Source organism: Glycine max, chromosome 7, assembly GCF_000004515.6.
Source record: "Glycine max cultivar Williams 82 chromosome 7, Glycine_max_v4.0, whole genome shotgun sequence".
Classification (NCBI taxonomy): Eukaryota; Viridiplantae; Streptophyta; class Magnoliopsida; order Fabales; family Fabaceae; genus Glycine; species Glycine max.
The window spans coordinates 976,951-995,696 of record NC_038243.2 but is presented as its reverse complement, the minus strand read 5'-3'; the positions used below and the strand labels follow the sequence as shown (position 1 = coordinate 995,696).

At 32.1% G+C, this 18,746-nt stretch overlaps 2 protein-coding genes across 7 annotated transcripts; one reads left to right on the top strand and one right to left on the bottom strand.

The window, feature by feature from the left end:
• The first annotated feature begins 241 nt into the window (after positions 1-241).
• Positions 242-5,711, top strand: LOC100813322 (RWD domain-containing protein). 2 transcript variants are annotated; one of them, XM_006582881.4, is made up of 11 exons: positions 242-427; positions 600-665; positions 804-871; positions 1,660-1,693; positions 1,868-1,937; positions 2,090-2,147; positions 2,397-2,522; positions 4,096-4,187; positions 4,492-4,570; positions 5,107-5,185; positions 5,271-5,553. In XM_006582881.4, exons 1-11 carry the CDS (start codon positions 421-423, stop codon positions 5,354-5,356), a joined length of 765 nt encoding a protein of 254 aa, XP_006582944.1. In that variant the 5' UTR covers positions 242-420; the 3' UTR covers positions 5,357-5,553. The 2 variants fall into 2 exon arrangements, with proteins under 2 accessions (XP_006582944.1, NP_001241922.2); NM_001254993.3 differs by having other exon boundaries at positions 265-427; positions 5,274-5,711.
• A 1,533-nt stretch (positions 5,712-7,244) lies between these two features.
• On the bottom strand, positions 7,245-17,541 carry LOC100809032 (NADP-specific glutamate dehydrogenase). Of its 5 annotated transcripts, none has more exons than XM_006582967.2 (16): positions 17,145-17,541; positions 16,036-16,674; positions 14,410-14,539; positions 14,098-14,299; positions 12,958-13,044; positions 12,819-12,878; positions 12,652-12,738; positions 12,119-12,190; positions 11,704-11,759; positions 11,297-11,382; positions 11,019-11,109; positions 10,772-10,929; positions 10,591-10,682; positions 10,246-10,326; positions 9,468-9,541; positions 7,245-7,658 (listed from the first exon to the last, which is right to left on the bottom strand). In XM_006582967.2, the coding sequence occupies exons 2-16, from the start codon at positions 16,595-16,597 to the stop codon at positions 7,583-7,585; spliced, it is 1,914 nt and encodes a 637-aa protein (XP_006583030.1). In that variant the 5' UTR covers positions 16,598-16,674; positions 17,145-17,541; the 3' UTR covers positions 7,245-7,582. The 5 variants fall into 5 exon arrangements, with proteins under 5 accessions (XP_006583030.1, XP_003529976.1, XP_006583031.1 ...); XM_003529928.3 differs by having other exon boundaries at positions 16,036-16,640; XM_006582968.2 differs by having other exon boundaries at positions 14,410-14,521; positions 16,036-16,640.
• Between the last annotated feature and the right edge of the window lie 1,205 nt (positions 17,542-18,746).

Below are 18,746 nucleotides of genomic sequence, written 5' to 3'. Positions count from 1 at the left end.
AGAAATATCAATATAGATCTGTGTCCACCCCCAAATCAATTTTTTTCCATAAAAAATATCAAGGTCCAAAATTGGCAATTTTTATTTTAGAAATTAAAGTTGATACATAATATATAAACTAAAATTGGATTTTAGCTTGATATTAATCATAATAAATCATCTATTTATTTTACCTTTCAAATTAAAAATATATACTAACAATCAAGATAAAGATTATTGGAGAGACCGAAATAAAGAAAAGAAAAAAAAAAGAGTTTGAATCACATTCATGTTGGAATGAATCGAAATTACGGCTTACTTGTCAAAACGTAGTGTTTCAGTGGTTAGGTCTTCCCTTCCCACTGTTGCCCTGACACCGCCTTGCTAATCCCATCCTCCCTCTTTCTCTCTCTACATTTTAATAGGAATCAATTTCCAACCATGACGGGTAATTCCTTAATCTTAATCTTTCTGTTTTTTCCCCCTTTCTACTTTTTCCGTTTGCAATTGCATGTTATTTCAACTTTATTCCATGCTTTTGGTTGCAAATTGATCATTCTGTTATGTGCGTAAATTCCCAATAGCATTAGCCTTATTTGATGATATGTTGTGTTACGCAGACTACAAACAAGAACAGGATATGGAGATTGAAGCATTAGAAGCTATACTCATGGATGAGTTCAAAGGTTTTTTTTTTTAATACCATTTAAAATATCTATATATTATATTATTATTATTATTATCCCAATTTACTTGTCATTTGTTTTTCCACTGAGAAAAAAAAAGGGGGCTTGATTTTCTGTTTGACATTCATTCCATGCTAGAAATACACTCTGGTGAAAGTGGCCTAAGTACTTCCAATCGGTGCTTCCAAATAAAGGTTGTTGCGCAGGTAAATGTTTCTATTTCTAACTCTTTTACTTTGGTTTCTCGTGTTATGCATTTTTGGTTTTTTTAACTTCTTGTTTATTTAAGTCCGAAGAGTCGGTTTTTTTTACTAGTGGTATTGTTTGATCCATATTCCGTATAGCTGGCCATACCTGGTGGAAAATACTTTAAGTCTTTGGCATGGATAACTATGATGGTTGCTATTATGCAGCTTATTTATGATGGGAACGATTTGTGTTTATGTTATTGCGATCCATATATTTTGATTAATAGTTTACTTTTCTTTTTCTATGTAATGAAGTTCCTTTGTTGTTGAGAAGAAGAGATGAACATTTTCCTGTTGTATGCAGTGTCATTCATTGAAATTATTTGGAATAATATCGATGTCTTCTTCTGGTAAAAAGTAGCTTGTTTGGGTTTATTTCCGTTGCTTTTCCTCCTCCTTTGATTGGTGCCTTATACTTAGGGAACTGAGATGTCTTCCCTACCAAATAACTTGGCAAAAACTGTTAGGAAGTTCCACATCAATTCTCGGGTGCAGTTTCACTTAGTGCCAATTGGTTTTAAGTTGAAATATAATATGGTATCAAAACCTATATAACACATCTTGGTTCTCGCCTATTCTGGTAGGCATTTGGGGGGGGGGGTTAGGAAGTCCCACATTGCCTACCTCAATTATGAGGGTACAACTTATATATCTATTGGACAACTTTACTTTGTGTCAAATGGTTTTAAGCTAAAAACTAACAAAAACTATCCTTATATTTATCTAAATGTTATTCATTTGAACAGGATGACGATGAAGATGGGCCAATAACTAATCCAGGTTTCTTTTTTCTTTCTCTTCGATATATTATTTTCTTCTCCATTTTGGTGTTCAGTTTTACTGAACATGTACTTTAGATTTTGGAATATCTTGTTTTTCTTCCTAAGATATTGTTTTACTTTTGGACATTATATACTGCATATATGAATGATGCAATTGCTATTTTTGTTGCAGCACAACTGGCTTTGATCTTTTCACACACAGAAACATATCCTGATGAACCTCCACTTTTAAATTTGAAAAGGTCAGTATTGCTATTATAATTGTCTAATATTTATAATATTTTTGTTTGTCTGTTCAGTTAATGTCAAGTGCATCACATTACATATGTTTTTGATTCATTTATTAGCATACACTAACATTATGATGTGTCTATATTCCATCTATACTTAACAGTTTGCAAGGAATATCTGCTGAAGATCTAAGGATTTTGAAAGAAAAACTTCAACAAGAGGTAGTCTTTTACAATGCAGTTTTGCTATTTAATGTTTGAGCTGATCTAGTCTTTGTGCTATTCTTGCACTGGTTGTCATTCAGATTGAAAGACATTTAAATAGTCACTCTTAATTTAATATGTTTGCTGTTGTTATGTGTGCATTTTCATGTTGCACAACAAGTGATGGTTATGGAACTCTACATTTGTTGTGGATACTTGCTAGGTTATGGAAATTGGATATTTTGATGCAAAACTTGTGTTCCACAGGCATCTGAAAATCTTGGTATGGCTATGATCTACACACTTGTTACCTCAGCTAAAGAGTGGTTGGCTGACCGGTTTTCTCAAGATGATGTTGGGAGTACTGAAGCAGAAGAAGCAGCCAAAGATGATGTAAGACTGACGTCTATTTTATGATTTTTCTTTTGAAATTTTGGTTAAACTCATAATACAAGCGGGATGGCTAAAAATGGAGAAAGACATTGAGGGTTATTTGTGATCACAAAGTACCTACTGAAAAATATAGTAAGACAATAGTGAGGCCCACATTTTTTTTTTTGTGTTTGTGTTTGATTTTCCCGTTTTTCCCCATTGAGAATCCCATATTCTCAAAATGTAGTAATTTCTTTCTCTTAGCCTTTTAATAAAAAAAATTCTGTAAAAAAGATAGCAACTTCTTTCTGAGACTTATTAGCAGAAAGGACTGTGTACAACTTGTAGTACAATTGTGTAGAACAAGATTAGAGCTATATACAGTATACAATGAATACTATTAAAGACATTTTCAACATAAACTAAAAATATAAAAAAGAACTTCCACACTGGTAAATAAAATAAGAAACACTATTGAACTGCAAGTCATATTGTCCCTAAAATGTTTTGAATTTATTTATTTATTTATTATTATTGTTATTACATGTTAACTATATTTTTAATTACTTAAGCTAATGTATGCTCTTCCTGTATTGTATCCTATACTTTAGATAAATTGCTCTATCCCAGTAATTGAACTTCATAGTGAGTAATGCTAACAAGATCAGTGATACTAAATGTTACATCATCTCAATAATACTTGTACCTTTACTGCATCTGTATTTGATACTTTGATTAGTGAAAGTAACCCTAGCTTAGATATTTGGTATGCTTTATTCAAAACAGCTTTATTTGCAAGGCCAGTGCTGACTGCTTTTATTTTTCTCTACCAGAAAGTTTAGTTTGTGTATGGAAGGAACAAAGTTTATCTGTGTGAAAGGAGAAAATATGTGCTTGTACATCTTAGGCAGCTTGTAGAAGTTGGGACAAATAGAGAAGGGTAATAGTCAAGTCAAACACAGTGAATAAGAGCACTGATATGATCAAAGTTCAAAGCCCAATAACTTAAACTAACGTATCGGGGTGCAAGGCTCCTCGCTATGCAAAGGCATGGGGGAGGGTCACTTTATGCAGTCTTATCCTTGCATATGCAAAGAGACTGTTTCCTGATTTGAACCCATGACCAATCGGTCACCAAGGCGCAACTTTACCGCTGCGCCGAGGCTCGCCCTCTTACTATACTTTTTTTTACTATGAAGGGAAATAACCATTTGAAGCAGTTATTCTCTATAATATTTTGGGTTCAATAATTGTTCCTTCTTGGGAAATTTTTTATTATCAGACTTCCCTCTTTTTGTAATTCCATTAGATTGTGCCTGGTAGATGAGCATATAGAATTATAGACTATACATTCATTTTTATATGTAATTACTTCTTGTCTGTTAATGTGTTTTGGAGAATATTCCTTTAGTTCTTAGTAGTCATATTAGGTAGCAGTGGTGGTTTGTTTTCTTCTGATATATTCTTACCTGGATTCATTTTAAGATGAAGATGTATTTCCTCTGTAATATATTCTTTTTATGATTTTTTACATTTTTCTATGAAAATTGTGTTGAAAAAGCTGTCTGACTATTTTATCTATCCAACATTTTAGGTAGTGATACCCCACGGGGAACCAGTTACCGTTGAAACATTTTTGGCATGGAGAGAAAGGTTTGAAGCTGAACTAGCATTGGAACTAGCCAAGTAAGCTCCTTTTAGTTTTCTCAATCTCTTCAAATCTACAATTTTGAGATACAAAGGTTTTCTGTAAATATATGAATCTTCTACATGTGTGACAAGTGATTATCTGTGGGGGTATTTAAAAATATATTTATAATGTATGGCAGGAGGAAGACAGGAAAAAAGAGAGTAGGGGTGGGAAGATTGTAAATTTGAAATGTAACATTGTAACAAATGACATAATAGAGTAAATAATTAGTCGATCTATTCTAAATGCCTGCTGTTGCAACTTTTCTTTTGATGCCAAAACAATTTGTTCTGGTTGCAGGCTAATGCCAGAGTCTGTGCTCACAGCTCCTAAGGAAAAGAAGCTCAGTGGTAGACAGTGGTTTGAAAGTGGAAGAGTGGTACCGTATTGTCCTTACTATAGTTATTCCTAACCTTGATGTCCTAATTAATATTTGTGTCACATTGTCCTTACTATAGTTATTCCTAACTTTGATGTCCTAATTAATATTTTTGTGTCACACGTTCAACAACTCAAATGTGTAACTTGGTACCAGCAACTAAAATAAATGATGAACCTTAAATTGTTTTATATTAAATTAAATTAAAAAGAAATCACAACTTGGAATTGGTAATGTATGAGAAGGCTATAAAAATATATATAAAAAGCATTCCTTGGTAAATGGTGCCTCCTAAATTAGACATTAAAAACCTATCACAGTAGCCTCTAGTGGTTAATGCATCTTGGTTGTTGAATACAATTGCCTAAGGTTCCTTATTAATGAATCTTGCTTTAAACATGTCACAACTTAATTAAACACTCTTGGTTAATGGATCCTGTTTCTTAAAATTTCATTCCTACTGGCATCATCTTACAGTAATTCTTTTAAATTTTATGAGCATATAAGTTATACCATCTATTTTTGTTAATTCACAGAAAGGTGTGGCTGCTGTCGCTGAGGAATCTGATGTGGAGGATGAGGAAGATATTGACTTTGATGAAGATGATTTTGAAGGTATTCCTCTCTCTTTCCATCTTTATGCACATACGTGCTGTTTCTTTGAAACAAATACTTATTTTGTATATAATGATAATCATAGCAGATGATGAAGAAGAGGATATGCTTGAGCATTATCTGGCCGAAAAATCAGATTTATCCACACATTCTTCTATGAGGGCTAGTTAAATTGAATATGTCACATACCAGGCAGAGTTTTACAGTATGCCTCGCTGACTTTGTGGGAGTTTTTGCCATCTTTCTAAGACTGGAGGATTTGGTTTTATGATATTATCGAAGATACAATACAGAAGTGTTTGATGTGTGATATTGTATTTCACTTAAACACTGTTTCATATAAAAGAAATATCTTTTATTTGTAGTCATCATCCTTGAATTGCTTGAAATCAGTAACTTAGGGTAGACAACTCAATTTGAAGTAGAAGAAATAAGATGGTTTTGTTTCATTATGAATGTGTGTATCTATGCAGAAGTGTTTTGTAAAAAACTAAAAGAATACTCTTCTGCCTTTTTGACCTTTCTAATCGAGTGTAGAGATGTCTGAATTTGAATCCATTCAAGTTTAGAGATAGTCTCAAATTTTGTTTTATCATTTTCTCTTTAAGGTTATGGTTATATATCATGAATGAAATACGGAATTTAAAACTAGTTTGGTCGGCTGAAATTCTTCACTGGAGTAAGAAAAACATTTGGCATTCCATTTAATTTTTAACCTCTAGTAAATGACAAAATTCCACCGTGCCTACATTTACAAAGATTATTTCTGCATCCAGTTACACATGGTTCAATAGTAAGTTATACATTTACAAAATTAGGAGATATTAGGTGAGTTAGATAGTGAAGGGAGAAGGAAAGAGAGAAAAAGTGGTAAGTTCGATCTCATTTATTAATAAAATTAACATTCTAACAAAATAACATTTGTGAATAAAAAAAACACATATGCAAAAGTAATCAATTTATTTCTACATATGTAATAATCTGTTTACTTTTGTAAACTTGGACTTGTTACTTATGTTTTATTTCTTTAATTTTTTCTTTTAACAAATAACAAAGAATAAAGTATAATAAACCATGTTGAACTAAATAAACTTATTAAAATTTAGATAATTTTTATAAACATTTACTTACACAAGTTCGGTTGAGGGTCATTTACTTCTTCAAGACTAATTCTTATTCAACTTACATCTCTTAATAAATTTTTATAAACATTAAATTACATTAATCTAATTAAAGATGGAAAGTTTTCATTAAGGATATCAAGTTTATAAAATATATTATAAAAATTAAAATTTGATACTTCATTAATCAACTTTTTTTTAACAGGTACCACACTTCTAAAATATAATATTATATACCTATGAATGTTTTATTTATCTAAACTTTGATATGTATAGTCATTATAGCATAATTTGATTCAACAATTAAATTTTTTGAATTTGTATTATAAAAAAGTTGTTAAAAAAAGGTGTCTAAGACTTATTTTTAAAGTAAGTCGGTGCCTTCTCGAAGCATATACATATGCAGAGGAGCAATAAATAAAAATTCTCGACCATGAATATGAGTATATGACAAGGAAAATTTCGCCAAATAAAAAAAAGTGGAAGGTGTTTTTCCTGTGGCTATGATTGCACGGATTGAAGATATGGGGAAGACAAACTTGCTAACTTTGTTTGCAATGATTGCACGGTTCGAGTTTTTATTGAGTACTTGCGAGAAAGATTAGATTTTTTTATTGTTTTAATTAATTTGTTTAAAAAATCTCCTGCAATTTTTAGTATTTTTTTTTTAACATTATTAAACATGCTAACAAAGTAGAGAACATAAAAAATAAAATAAAAACACTCACACGTGTGTGTGTGTTTTATTTTAAATGAGACTATTTTTAGATGCTATTATTCAACACGAATATTTTTAAGAATTTTCCCTAAACTTGAACGTTTGTAGGAATTTAATAGCATGGTTGGTCACTTTTAATTTTAAGATACAAAATGTCTCGAATAAAATTTTGAAATATCTAAAGACTTTTTCGAAGGAAAACTTCTAAACAACAAGCATATTCAAACTGAACACTAATCTTTTATTTCAAATCTCAATATCCAAATATTTCTCAAGTTTGGAACAAGCATCAAACAGGGTTTAATAAGCCAAGGACAATTTCTCCTTTTTCTTGGTAATAATAAAGATGCCTATTCTGTTGTGAAACTAAAATTTGTCCTTCAAATATTTTTCTTTTCTGAGTCTAAATTTTCTTACATATTTTTACAAGGAAATATGCTTTGGCAATACTGTAGCATCAGCAATGATTTGGACTATTCACTGAATGCAGATTTCCAAGCAGTGCTAATTGGTTAACATCAGTATTTGGATGCATTCAAAACTATGCAATATGAACCTCTATATAGAGCCTTGATCAGTCATGGCTTGAGCAATGGTTAGAAAGGCAGAGATGACTGCTCCATGTACCAAAGCCCTGACATACCAAGCATACACATATTAACTAGGGCTACATATTTAGATGAATGATCATTCAAACAAATACATTGCAAGGAAACTACACTCACAAGAATCTACAGTTGCCATTACAATGACATGTTACACTAGAATGCATTTTACCTTTTTTGGATAAAAAAGTTAATAAAAGGATGGATTATATAGGTGTTCTAAGTTTCTTTTTAATATTAAAAAGACATTGCATCTCACAAATGCTATCTTGATCATTGAAAAATAAACTTGGTCAAGACAGATCTTGTAGCTATAATTCTTCTAAATTAGCATACTCAATACTCACAACTAGGGCTATTCAATTTGAACTGAACTGAATTGTGGCGAACTGTTCCAAACTGCATTTCCAGTTCGCCCAAACTGAACTGAACTAAACTGGCAAAACAGCTCAAGCAAATTGAACCAAACTGTCTTTGAGGCATTCAAACTGAACTGAACTGGTTTGAACTGAACTACTCTCTGATTTGTTTTGAACTGTTTCAAACTGCTCTGAATTGTTCCAAACAGCTCCGAAATGTTGCAAACTACTCTAAATTGTCCCAAACTGCACGAACTATTTTTAAGGGTAATTTGTTTTGAGAAAACAACTTTTTTTTCACTTTTAATTACAAAAACACCACATTATTTTAATTTTGCTTCTCATTTTTACATTGATTTATGTTAGAAAAAAATTAGTAGATAAGTAATATAATAAATAAATAAATTATAAAAATGTTATAAGAATTCATTATAAAAATGCGTGTTCAATTTTGATGTATTTTTATTATAAAGATTTTTACACTATTAAATAAGTAAACATTTATTATAAAAGTTAAGAATTTTCAAATCTATTATTAATTACTTTTCAACGCACAGAAGCAATTTATTTTAAAATTTAGACAAATTATAACTTTTATTCAAATACATATATAATGTGATTTTGCAAAGTTACTGAATTGAAAACCCACGTGAAGAAAGTAGTTTTATTAGAAAAAAGTGTTTAATTATAATTTAGGCAAAATTGCAAATTTGGTCTCCCAGTTTATCTTCAATTTCGGATTTGGTCCCCCAGTAATTTAATTCACGAATTTGGTCCTCATATTTTATAAAATCGTGCAATGTTGATCCTTCAGGCCACAATTGCACATTGACCGTTAACAAGTGACGTTGACTGTCACGTGTCACATTCTTATTGGATGATGACTGTCACGTGTCATGTTTTAATTGGATGTCAACTCCATGAAAGATGAAATGCATTGTTGTTAACGGTCAACGTCCAATTGTGGCCTGGGGGACCAACATTGCACGATTTTATAAGATAAGAGGACCAAATTCGTGAATTAAATTACTGGGAGACCAAATTCGAAACTAGAGATAAATTGGGGGACCAAAAATACAATTTTGCCTATAATGTATTAGAAGCAGGATCGTGAAAGTTGAAACGAAGCACGGATGTAGTGTTGAAGCGAAACTCTTCCGCATTGCACTGGTACTGTCGTGGTTTTTTTAATAATGGTTCATTTAACAGTTCTTTTGGAAGTGGTTCAATTTTTTAAAACTGAACTGAATAGCAGTTCTGTTCAATTCAGTTTTTTTTGTCCGCCCCTACTCACAACATCAAGAAAGAACTTCAGAGAGGAAAATCATATATTTTGTATTGTGGTAGGACAGCAAAATGAAAAAGGAGAGAACAAATCAATCAGGATGCCTACAGGGAGAGCATTAATTTTGGAAAGTAAAGCATATAAAGTTAGAAGCTTTCATCATTTTGTAATGTGTTACCGAAGAAAGCACTTACTCAGGACTTTCTTTTTGATAACCAAAGTCAGTTGCAGCTTTCATAGCCCTCTGATAAGTCTGCTTCATAGCTTCCTGCCCATAGAAACAACAAATTTGAAGACAGAAGTTGTTGTAAAACAGTATGTGGCGGATGTTTACGGAAGTGTGGAAGAAAAATTATTAATTAAACATGAGTAACTCACAATTTCCACATCTTCATCTGGCACCAGTCATCCAACTGGTTATATAAAAGTAGTTATAAAACAATAACTAGTTATAATTTGATATAACCAGTTATTGTTTTTAAAATATGGGTGTATAACTGGTTATGAATAAACTAGTTATATCTAAAACCAATTACGCAACCGGTTATAAATGAATAAAAATAAGTTATTTGAAATAACCATTTGTATAACACTAAAACTATAACTATAACTATAAAACTAGTTATAGTTTTATAACTACTTTTATATAACTAGTTATAGTTATTTTTTTAAAACTAGTTTTTTTAGCAGCCCTACCCTCCCTCTCCCAAAAACAATAAAAAGAAGATAAAATCACAAATAAACAGTAAACACACATTATAATGTATTTCTCTGCACATAAGAAACATAACTTCGTTTATGGAAATTGTATCATTCTATTCTAACATGTAAGAATGAGTTAAATTCAATTTGAATAGGAAGAGTCAATAAGAACATTGAGTACAACTACATAATAATAAACTTAGCAACCATTTACAGTTCTTAAAAGGAAACCTATATGATTTGTAAGAGCAATTGATTTCACAAAACTACCTGCAATTTAGATTCAAAGTCCTCCGGTGACCAGTGCATCAAACTGCATTCATGATTCAGTTCAAGTTCTCCAGCCACAACCTGCAAGCAATGGGAACAGAAGATTAAAGATAGATCCACCAAATGTCATGTTTAACGTTTGGTGTTGAAATTGAATCTTCCATAAGTTGAAGAGAAGATCAATTAAGGTGGATAAAATTTGCATTTTCATCATGGCAGTATTAGAATTGAAAGTGGCTGTACCCCACCATCACCACGATCACTAATGTTGTTGTTGTTTTGGTTACGGTGGGATTATTTATACACTATAAAATATACATAGGAAAAATAAAATAAAAATCTCACCCCTCCAGCACCGGCAGCCATTGCAGGAGCAATGAGAACACTAGCTTTCCTAAGAATCTGAACTGCCTCAGGGGTACAAGGCATGTTTGAACCTGGGATTCAAATTAAAAAGGTAGCTTCCATTAGTATATATGAGGAAGAGGAAAAAAACCAAAATATTGCATCCTACAAGAACAACTACCTTCTACTAGTATACGACAACCTGAATTAACCAAATTAATGGCATCAGATTGATCAATTTCATTCTGTGAAGTACAAGCAAATGCAACATCACACCTTTCACTCCATGGTTTTGCTTCATCATAATATTTGGACCGAGCATAGGTCTTTGAATAGTCTCTACATATTGTAAATTTATGAACAAGGACAGTAAAATTATACATAATAGCAAGAATAAAGCATAAACAGACAACAGGAATGATACAAACCGTAAACTTCTTTGTTGAGCTTTGATGTCTCTCAAAAATGATATTTTCATGTAGTCAAATCCATCCTCATCAACCAAATATCCTCTAGAATCTGTCAGATGCTTTTGTTAAAAAAAAAAAAAAACTCTTTGAAAGGACCAGGATACACAACGGTACTCAAAATGATATGAGAATCTTATATTCAATTAGTACCATATATGAAAAATCTCGTGTACAAAGCACAAGTTTTCATTCTAGATAGAATAAAAGAATACACACAGCATAAAAACCAAAATTACCTGATACTGAAATGGGAAGAGCACCATAAGCAATTAGCTTCTCTAAGACATGCATTGCAATCTTTCCAGAACCACTCACAGCACATCTACAAGAAATTATAAATTAGAAGAGTATTCCAGGATCACGAATGTGAGAAATCAATTTAGGATGCAACAAATTTCACACTAGATAGTCTTTTAAAAAAATCTAATAAGTTAACAAAAGATATTATTGAAAATGGGGGTTTCCAAGTTTCTAATATTAATGGAATTTTGAATTCAAGAAAAGAAAGCTACCAAATTGAAAAGAAAAGATTTAAATTCTCAAAGGGATATCATAACAAGAAATGAGGGTCAGAAAGGTACACCAATAATGAACAAGTCATTAGCAACACTGTTTAAGAAAGAGTGTAAATTAAAATAGAAACCTTAATCCTTTAAGTTCTTTATTCATGTCAGCAAGCATGAGCTGGGCAAAGAAAACCTGCAGAAGCATGACAAACTTGTTAAAAATTTAATTACTAGAAAAAATAGATGCAGAGAACATTTTATGATGATCTTCTTGGCCAGAATGGACTTGCATGCTACATGCTTATTGTTCTGATATGATGAGTTAGCTGATATGAGGTCATAGGCAATAATGCTTAGAGATTGCTCTTTTTTTTTTGTTGAACAAGGATATACACAAGAAATTGATAGGACCTGCTGTGAAAGGATATCTCATACAGAAAAGGAAAGAAAATGGAAGGCTACCATGGAGCAGGAGCACATTTCATACATAATCACTCATATTTTCACATCTCACCATACATCCAGAGAGTGAGAATTAAAAATTGAAATTACCAGCCCATAGCCAGTAGCTTCAGGTCGAAGACTGGAGCCAGACCAAAATATCCTTGGCCCTGTAAAGCTTCCCTGCATAAGTAAGGCATACATATGAAAAATACCCAGAAAACAAAACATAGTTGTCCTTTCTGCCCCAAATGCCAACATAATCAGTATCTCAAAATTTTGTGTTCCTAAACTGATTAGATATGCTACACGAAGCACTATACATGATATATTGTGCAAGATATGCAACATTCATTTCTGTACAGTAAAGCAATAATCCTCAAGCACATAAAGGCAGAAAAACAACCAGAAACAACAACCATTTTTTTTCCTATTAGGTCGGGTCCACAGTTATCTCTGAGTTTGCTCAATCTATTCATTTTTCCTCGGTCATCGGGATTTATTCTATTGATGTTTTTACATAAAGTGCATCAAGCAATTCAGATCTGAGGTATAAACATACAGGGGAAAATATATAAGAAAAAAGGTAAAATGTTTATATTTCGACCAAATAGTTTGTTAGGATTTGAGAATGTATGAATTACCTGAAAATGACCTGCTAGACGCCTATACTGTCCAAAAAGATACCCCATTTCTCGAGTACCAACACCCATTTCCTCAGACGGAAGGTCCTAGTAGACATCCATCACAAGAATAATACATGAAATGGGCCTTGAATGCGAAAAGCTTAAAAGATATGCTTTCAGTTTACCTTGTCAGGCCCCAGGTAGCGATACATTTCGCTCATGAAACTTTGGCAGAATCGCATAATCTGCCGACTTATCAAAGTAACATTTAGTAATTATAGAACTACATAAGTAGAGATCAAATTGAATAAGTTGAAAATTCACCTCATTATCACTTTTTCCTTTTGGATCGAAATCACTTCCACCAGCTGCTCCTCCTAATTTGTATGGTGATAAGGCATTCTTTAAAGTCTGCAGAGAAGGACGTGTCGAATAAACTATAAAGTGGTCCAATGCAGAAATGCAGCTCAGAATCAGATTCTTTGGCTGATATGTGAATCTCAGTATATTTGTCAAATATAAACAAATGAAGGCTTAGATATATACATCATTACTCAACCAAACTCAAGATATTGTATGATTGGTATTTTGAGTGAATACAGGTTTTCTGTCCCAATCATTATATTTCCTTACATAAAGTGCATAGAACACAAAAGATCTAGTCATGTTAGCATTTAGTATTGAGTTTAACATTTTTAACTTTTTAGTTTTTACCACGAATTATGATAAGGCAGATATGAAATTTTATGGTTTACTTATCAATTGCACAAATACAGCATACCCACGTGTGTAAAAACACCTACATTCTCAAACGCATGCATCTTATGTTAGTATAATTGGTACCAAGTGATCTTAGACATCTAAGATATCAGCATCCCAAAAGCCACCCTAAGAGAGTATTTAAAAGAACTCCAACATTGACCCTGCCTAACTCTTTATTCCATTGAATACTCTCACCATCTTTTTATTATCATTCGGGCACTTATTTGCTCACTCCCATCTATTTTTTTTATCAACAAACTTCAACAATATATGGACACGTGTATGTGCAACTGCAAGCACACATGTTTGCTTACTTATCCTCCCATCTTTTCATGTGTTTATTCTCATTTTAAAAACACAAAACAGACTACTACCATACAGCACTAACAGTGGCATCACATCAATGTTAAAAAAAATTAAAGAAAAAGGTGGGTCCTACCATGGGGATGAAATGTAAAAAGTGTGTAACATACAACCCAAATGTAAGGGATCAAGGGGTGTAACTTGGATCCCCCCACCCAAAAAAAAAGGAAGAAAATCTTTTACACATGTTGTGCATTCTTGTGGTTGACAAATAACCTATAGGCTTCAAAGTCATGGAAAAAAATGCGATGGCATTAAAATAGGCTAAATTCTGCAAGAGTTAAGGCATTACTTGTAAGAAATAATGTCATATGTGAATACCAAAAATACTCATAATACCTGTTCAAAACCAAGGAACTTGGCAACACTTAAATTCATTGATGGATGAAAACGAATACCACCCCTACATGGACCCATTGACTGGTTAAACTGTACCCTAAAGCCCCGATTCACACATGTCCCACCCCTATCATCCACCCATGAAACTCGAAAAACAATCATTCGTTCAGGTTCCAATAAGCGCTCCATGATGTTAATATAACTGAAACATGAGAATATTGATGAGAATCAGAAGCATCAAATACAAAAGCATTGGCTTTGTCATCTGTGGATAATTAAATATATAACTATAGCCATTTGAATAAAACACACCGAGAATTTTTTGCTATGACTCTTTCAAGGGCTTGAACTGCTTCTTGGACTGCCTGAATGAATTCAACCTCATGAGGATCCCTTTTTAGTGTAGCTTCAAGAATTGATCCTGCTGTTTTTGACATGGCAACTTCAATTATAGAATTGTCAGACAATACCCAAGAACATAAGCATGTTATAAGAAAGAAGATGACTTGTTTCAAGAAATTGATTATGTCAATTATAAGAATGATCAATGATGATGACTTATAAATCTACATACTATTTTGTGTGTAGATAACAAATATATACTTGTTTCAAGAAATTGATTATGTCAATTGTAAAATAGAAATTCTATCACACTGATAATGATAACTGAATCTTGACTGTTAGGTATCAAGTACAGATAAAAATAAAAACTAAAAGTATCTGAATTGTTAATGTATTCAGATCTGGGATTAAGAACAAGATCCTGAGATATAGCACTGTGTACCATATAAACAAGGAAGAAATTAGTAAGAGAAACTCTCTCGGGCACTTCGTGAGTCCTAAACTCTCCAAAGGATCCAAATTCAACTAAATTCCATCTTACCCCCTCCTTCCCTCTCTCTCCACTTATACCACTATTTTGTTATCACTTTTTTTCCCCACCCATCCCCCCATTTCCGCCCTTTGGCTATGATCAGGTGCATCGCACCTTTAGGCCCTTCCCACATACACTTTAGAAATAACGGGCCTCTTTGAGCCCATATCATTGACATTTTAAGATGAACGTTGAAACCTTAAAAATAGCATTAAATGTTGAAGTATATGTGAACAGAAACTGAAGGAAAATAATAGAAAAGGAAAGAAACCTGAGAGAGAAAGAATCTGAAAATGGTATACTTTTTTTCTAAAACAAAATGAATTAACCCTGTTATCTGAGTGCAGCTCTAAAAATATAGGGAACAGTGTAGGGAATACTATTGTAACAGAATTATTGAGCCGCTAACTAACTAAACAGTTAAATTAATCTGTTGGTTACTTCTCTTAACTCACAGAATGAGGGTACATGTGCTGTGTGTTAAAGCTAACAATATACTGGCAACAATATACAACTACAGCATAAAGATACAGTCATATACTCTAATATTAAACAAAATGGCGAATTAATATCATATTATTCAGGACAAAAGCAGAAAGCAAGAATTTGAAAGTGTGGACGGAAACTAAATTTTGCAAAGCAACCATTAAACCAGTGGAGGGAACAAATAAAAATGGTTGTATGCCATAGGATGCTGCCAAATCAGTGGTAATTTAAACTCTAAAAGCAGTAGTATAGATCACAATTACATTCAGATTCATCTAATAACACAATATGTGCACTTCATACAACTAAAGATCAATTGAAATGTTGAATGCAGCATTGAAGCATATCCCTTATTATCCTATATAATTGATCAAATGCATCTTTTGTGAATTTTCAACACAACAAACAATATATTTGTTATGAACTTATGACCACAAATTAAAACGAATTGGGGAAGAGCACAACAAATGGCTCAAATCAACTAATACAAAACGCAGTATACAACCATCAACATTTTCAAAATAACTAAAAATATTATCTGTACATGGAAGTTATTATAGCATGCTGAGATGGCCAACCTTTTACATAAACAGGCTTGTCGACCACAATTTTATCTTTGGAGGCCATTTGAAGACGAAGAGCCTCTTTGTGAAGCAAACTGTTGTTGTGTTCTTCCAGGGCACTCATCTGCATATTACGACTGCCCTCATTCCCATAAGGATTTCTTCTATGCTTCCGACCGTACTCCCTGCAGACAGAGCAGAAAATCCTCGGTGTACCATCCTTCACATCAACATAAGCCCACTTATAGGTGTCTGCCCATTCTTCTCTCCATCTTTTAACAACCTTTTTCTTCCTTTTCCCTTGTTGGGTCTTGGACATATCTTGAGCATCATTAGGAAGCTGAGAAATCATCCCCATCTGCTTGCTCTCACCATGTTCTTCTACAGAAGATTCCCGCATCGGTGCACCAATCAGAGTAGTGCTACCAAATGACGGGTCATCCTCCCCAGCTCCTATTTCTAAATCAATCTCCTCGCCAATCTCCCTCACAACCAAGTGATGTCTCTGGGTTTGCTGAATCAAATTCATATCATCCATTGCAGAATTCATCCTTACTCCACTGGTTGGAAACAACATTCAGCATCACAACCCTCTCAACAAATTTAAAATACTTTGCTTTCTGTCAAGACAAATACATCGAATCACCAATTTACCTATTTTAGGAGTTAATGGAACAAACAAACAAACAAAACTCTTAAGCAAGATAAACATATGTCTGGACATCAGCTTCATAAAATTGCATGGCTTAATTGAGTTGGCCTAGACACACACAACACAAAACAAACCGGTACTCAAGTAGAAATCAAAACAGTGGCACTGTCTAGGCCAGTCTTCAGTTCTTCAAAATCGCAATAAACAAAAATCCCAAACATGAACATCCTTTCTAGTGTTCAGGCAACATTTCAATTGAAGAAACCCCCTCATAAACTTCCCTCAACCCAATATTTGAATTGACAATCATTTAAACCCCAAGGCACATCATAAACCTCAGAATCCTCAAAATACATAAAGCCAGAGTCCACACAAACCCCACAAAAAAAATGTTTTTTGCCAACGACCCACAACTCGTAATTAAATTAGCAGAAATACCCAGAAGTTGAATTTCATCGGTGAGCTGAAATACCTCGAGAATTAGAACGAAAGTGGCAAACTTGAAAAGCAGAAGTTTTGAGCATCTCGTGGTTGGAGTGAGATCAAAGAGGGGAGATTGGAGCAGTGAAAAGAATGAAACTTTTATTTGAAATTGAGGTTAGAGAATGAGTGATGAGTAGAACAAGACAAAATTGGGAGTTTAATGATTGTTTCTGGGACTGTTTGTTTTGTAAGGTATTTCAGAAATCGAAGAAAGTGGGGGGAGTGAAGAGTGGCGAGGATGAACGTATCATCATGTATGTGATGGTGATGTTATGTGATGTGATGTGGATTGTGTGTATATCATCATCATCCATCAAATATATGTATAACTCAAACAATCTTGGCACCAGCCTGATTTGATCTGATATAATATGATAGTGATAATAGCGATAATAATGAGGAATTTTGGATATGATGATTTATTAGAACGGTTTCATTTTTCAAGAGGTAAAATTAGTTTTGTTGGTTATAAATATTTATGCATGGATTTTGGAAATGAAAATAAAATCTCGTATATATGAATGTTATTTTTTTCAGAAATATTGTTTTAGTGAAATAATTTTCATATATTTTTTCAAACTTTTATTATTTAAAGTTTTTCAATTTATATTATATTATATTACGTTACATTATATTATATGAGAGTCTTTATTATTTAAAAAATAATTATTTTAAAATAAGAAAAATAATCTTTTAACTTGACAAAATATCCTCTTCTTATTGAGTATTTCCATGTGTAATAAAAAAATCAAAATTATGTAATTCTTTAAGTAAGTGGATCTATTATAACAACAGAAAAAAAGGGATATAAAATGGTTCTCAAGAATTTATTTTTATAATTTTAAAAAATTAAGAGATTTTAAAAAATTAAGAGATTATTAAGTCGTCATAACTCATAAATTTCCTTAAATATGATATTTTTATGATAATAAAAAACAACAAAACAGAATAAAATATATTTTAACAGATTATAAAATAAATTACAACAAAAACAGGCAAGTTAAACATTTTCTTATAAAATACTATATAAGTTTTTTCAATAATTTAAATAGAAATATATATATTAATTTTAGAATTATAATAATATGCTAATTGGATTAGATATTTTATCTTATTGTATAATTTAAAGTTTATTTATTGTGTTATAAACTTCAATTCAAATTTCTTTAGAATATATTATATTAAATCAAAATTGAATTTTGAATAAAAAAATAAAATTGAATTGAAAAGCAAGTTGATTGGATAATCAAACAAACAACTAAAATTGAATGACTTTTTTTAAAATGGATTCAAAAAATAAATAATGCCAGTACAATTAATTATTTGTTTGCAAGTAGAATTAATTAAAAATATTTTAGTCAAAAAATAACTAACACAATTAAAGAATTAGATTTTTTTCATGAAAATTATGGATTGGATCTTATAAAAAATAAATCAAACAATTCTTTATCAAACTTTATTTACCTTTCCACCGAATTATAGATTAGTTAACATCTTTTTTTCTTGATGAACCGGAACACTTAGACAAAAAAAATAAAAAAATGAAGGGAGTAATTCACTTAAAGAATGCCCATTTCATTTCCTTGCCCTA

Bases quoted from the DNA above. Each gene is read 5' to 3' on its own strand.
- LOC100813322 (XM_006582881.4), top strand. The intron at 4,571-5,106 runs GTACCGTATTGT...GTTAATTCACAG, and splicing joins GGTTTGAAAGTGGAAGAGTG to AAAGGTGTGGCTGCTGTCGC. The intron at 5,186-5,270 runs GTATTCCTCTCT...TGATAATCATAG, and splicing joins TGATGAAGATGATTTTGAAG to CAGATGATGAAGAAGAGGAT.
- LOC100809032 (XM_006582967.2), bottom strand. From the start codon at position 16,597: ATGTTGTTTCCAACCAGTGGAGTAAGGATGAATTCTGCAATGGATGAT. The intron at 14,300-14,409 runs GTGTGTTTTATT...CTCATGTTTCAG, and splicing joins GTCATAGCAAAAAATTCTCG to TTATATTAACATCATGGAGC. The intron at 13,045-14,097 runs GTATTATGAGTA...CCTTCTCTGCAG, and splicing joins AGTTCCTTGGTTTTGAACAG to ACTTTAAAGAATGCCTTATC.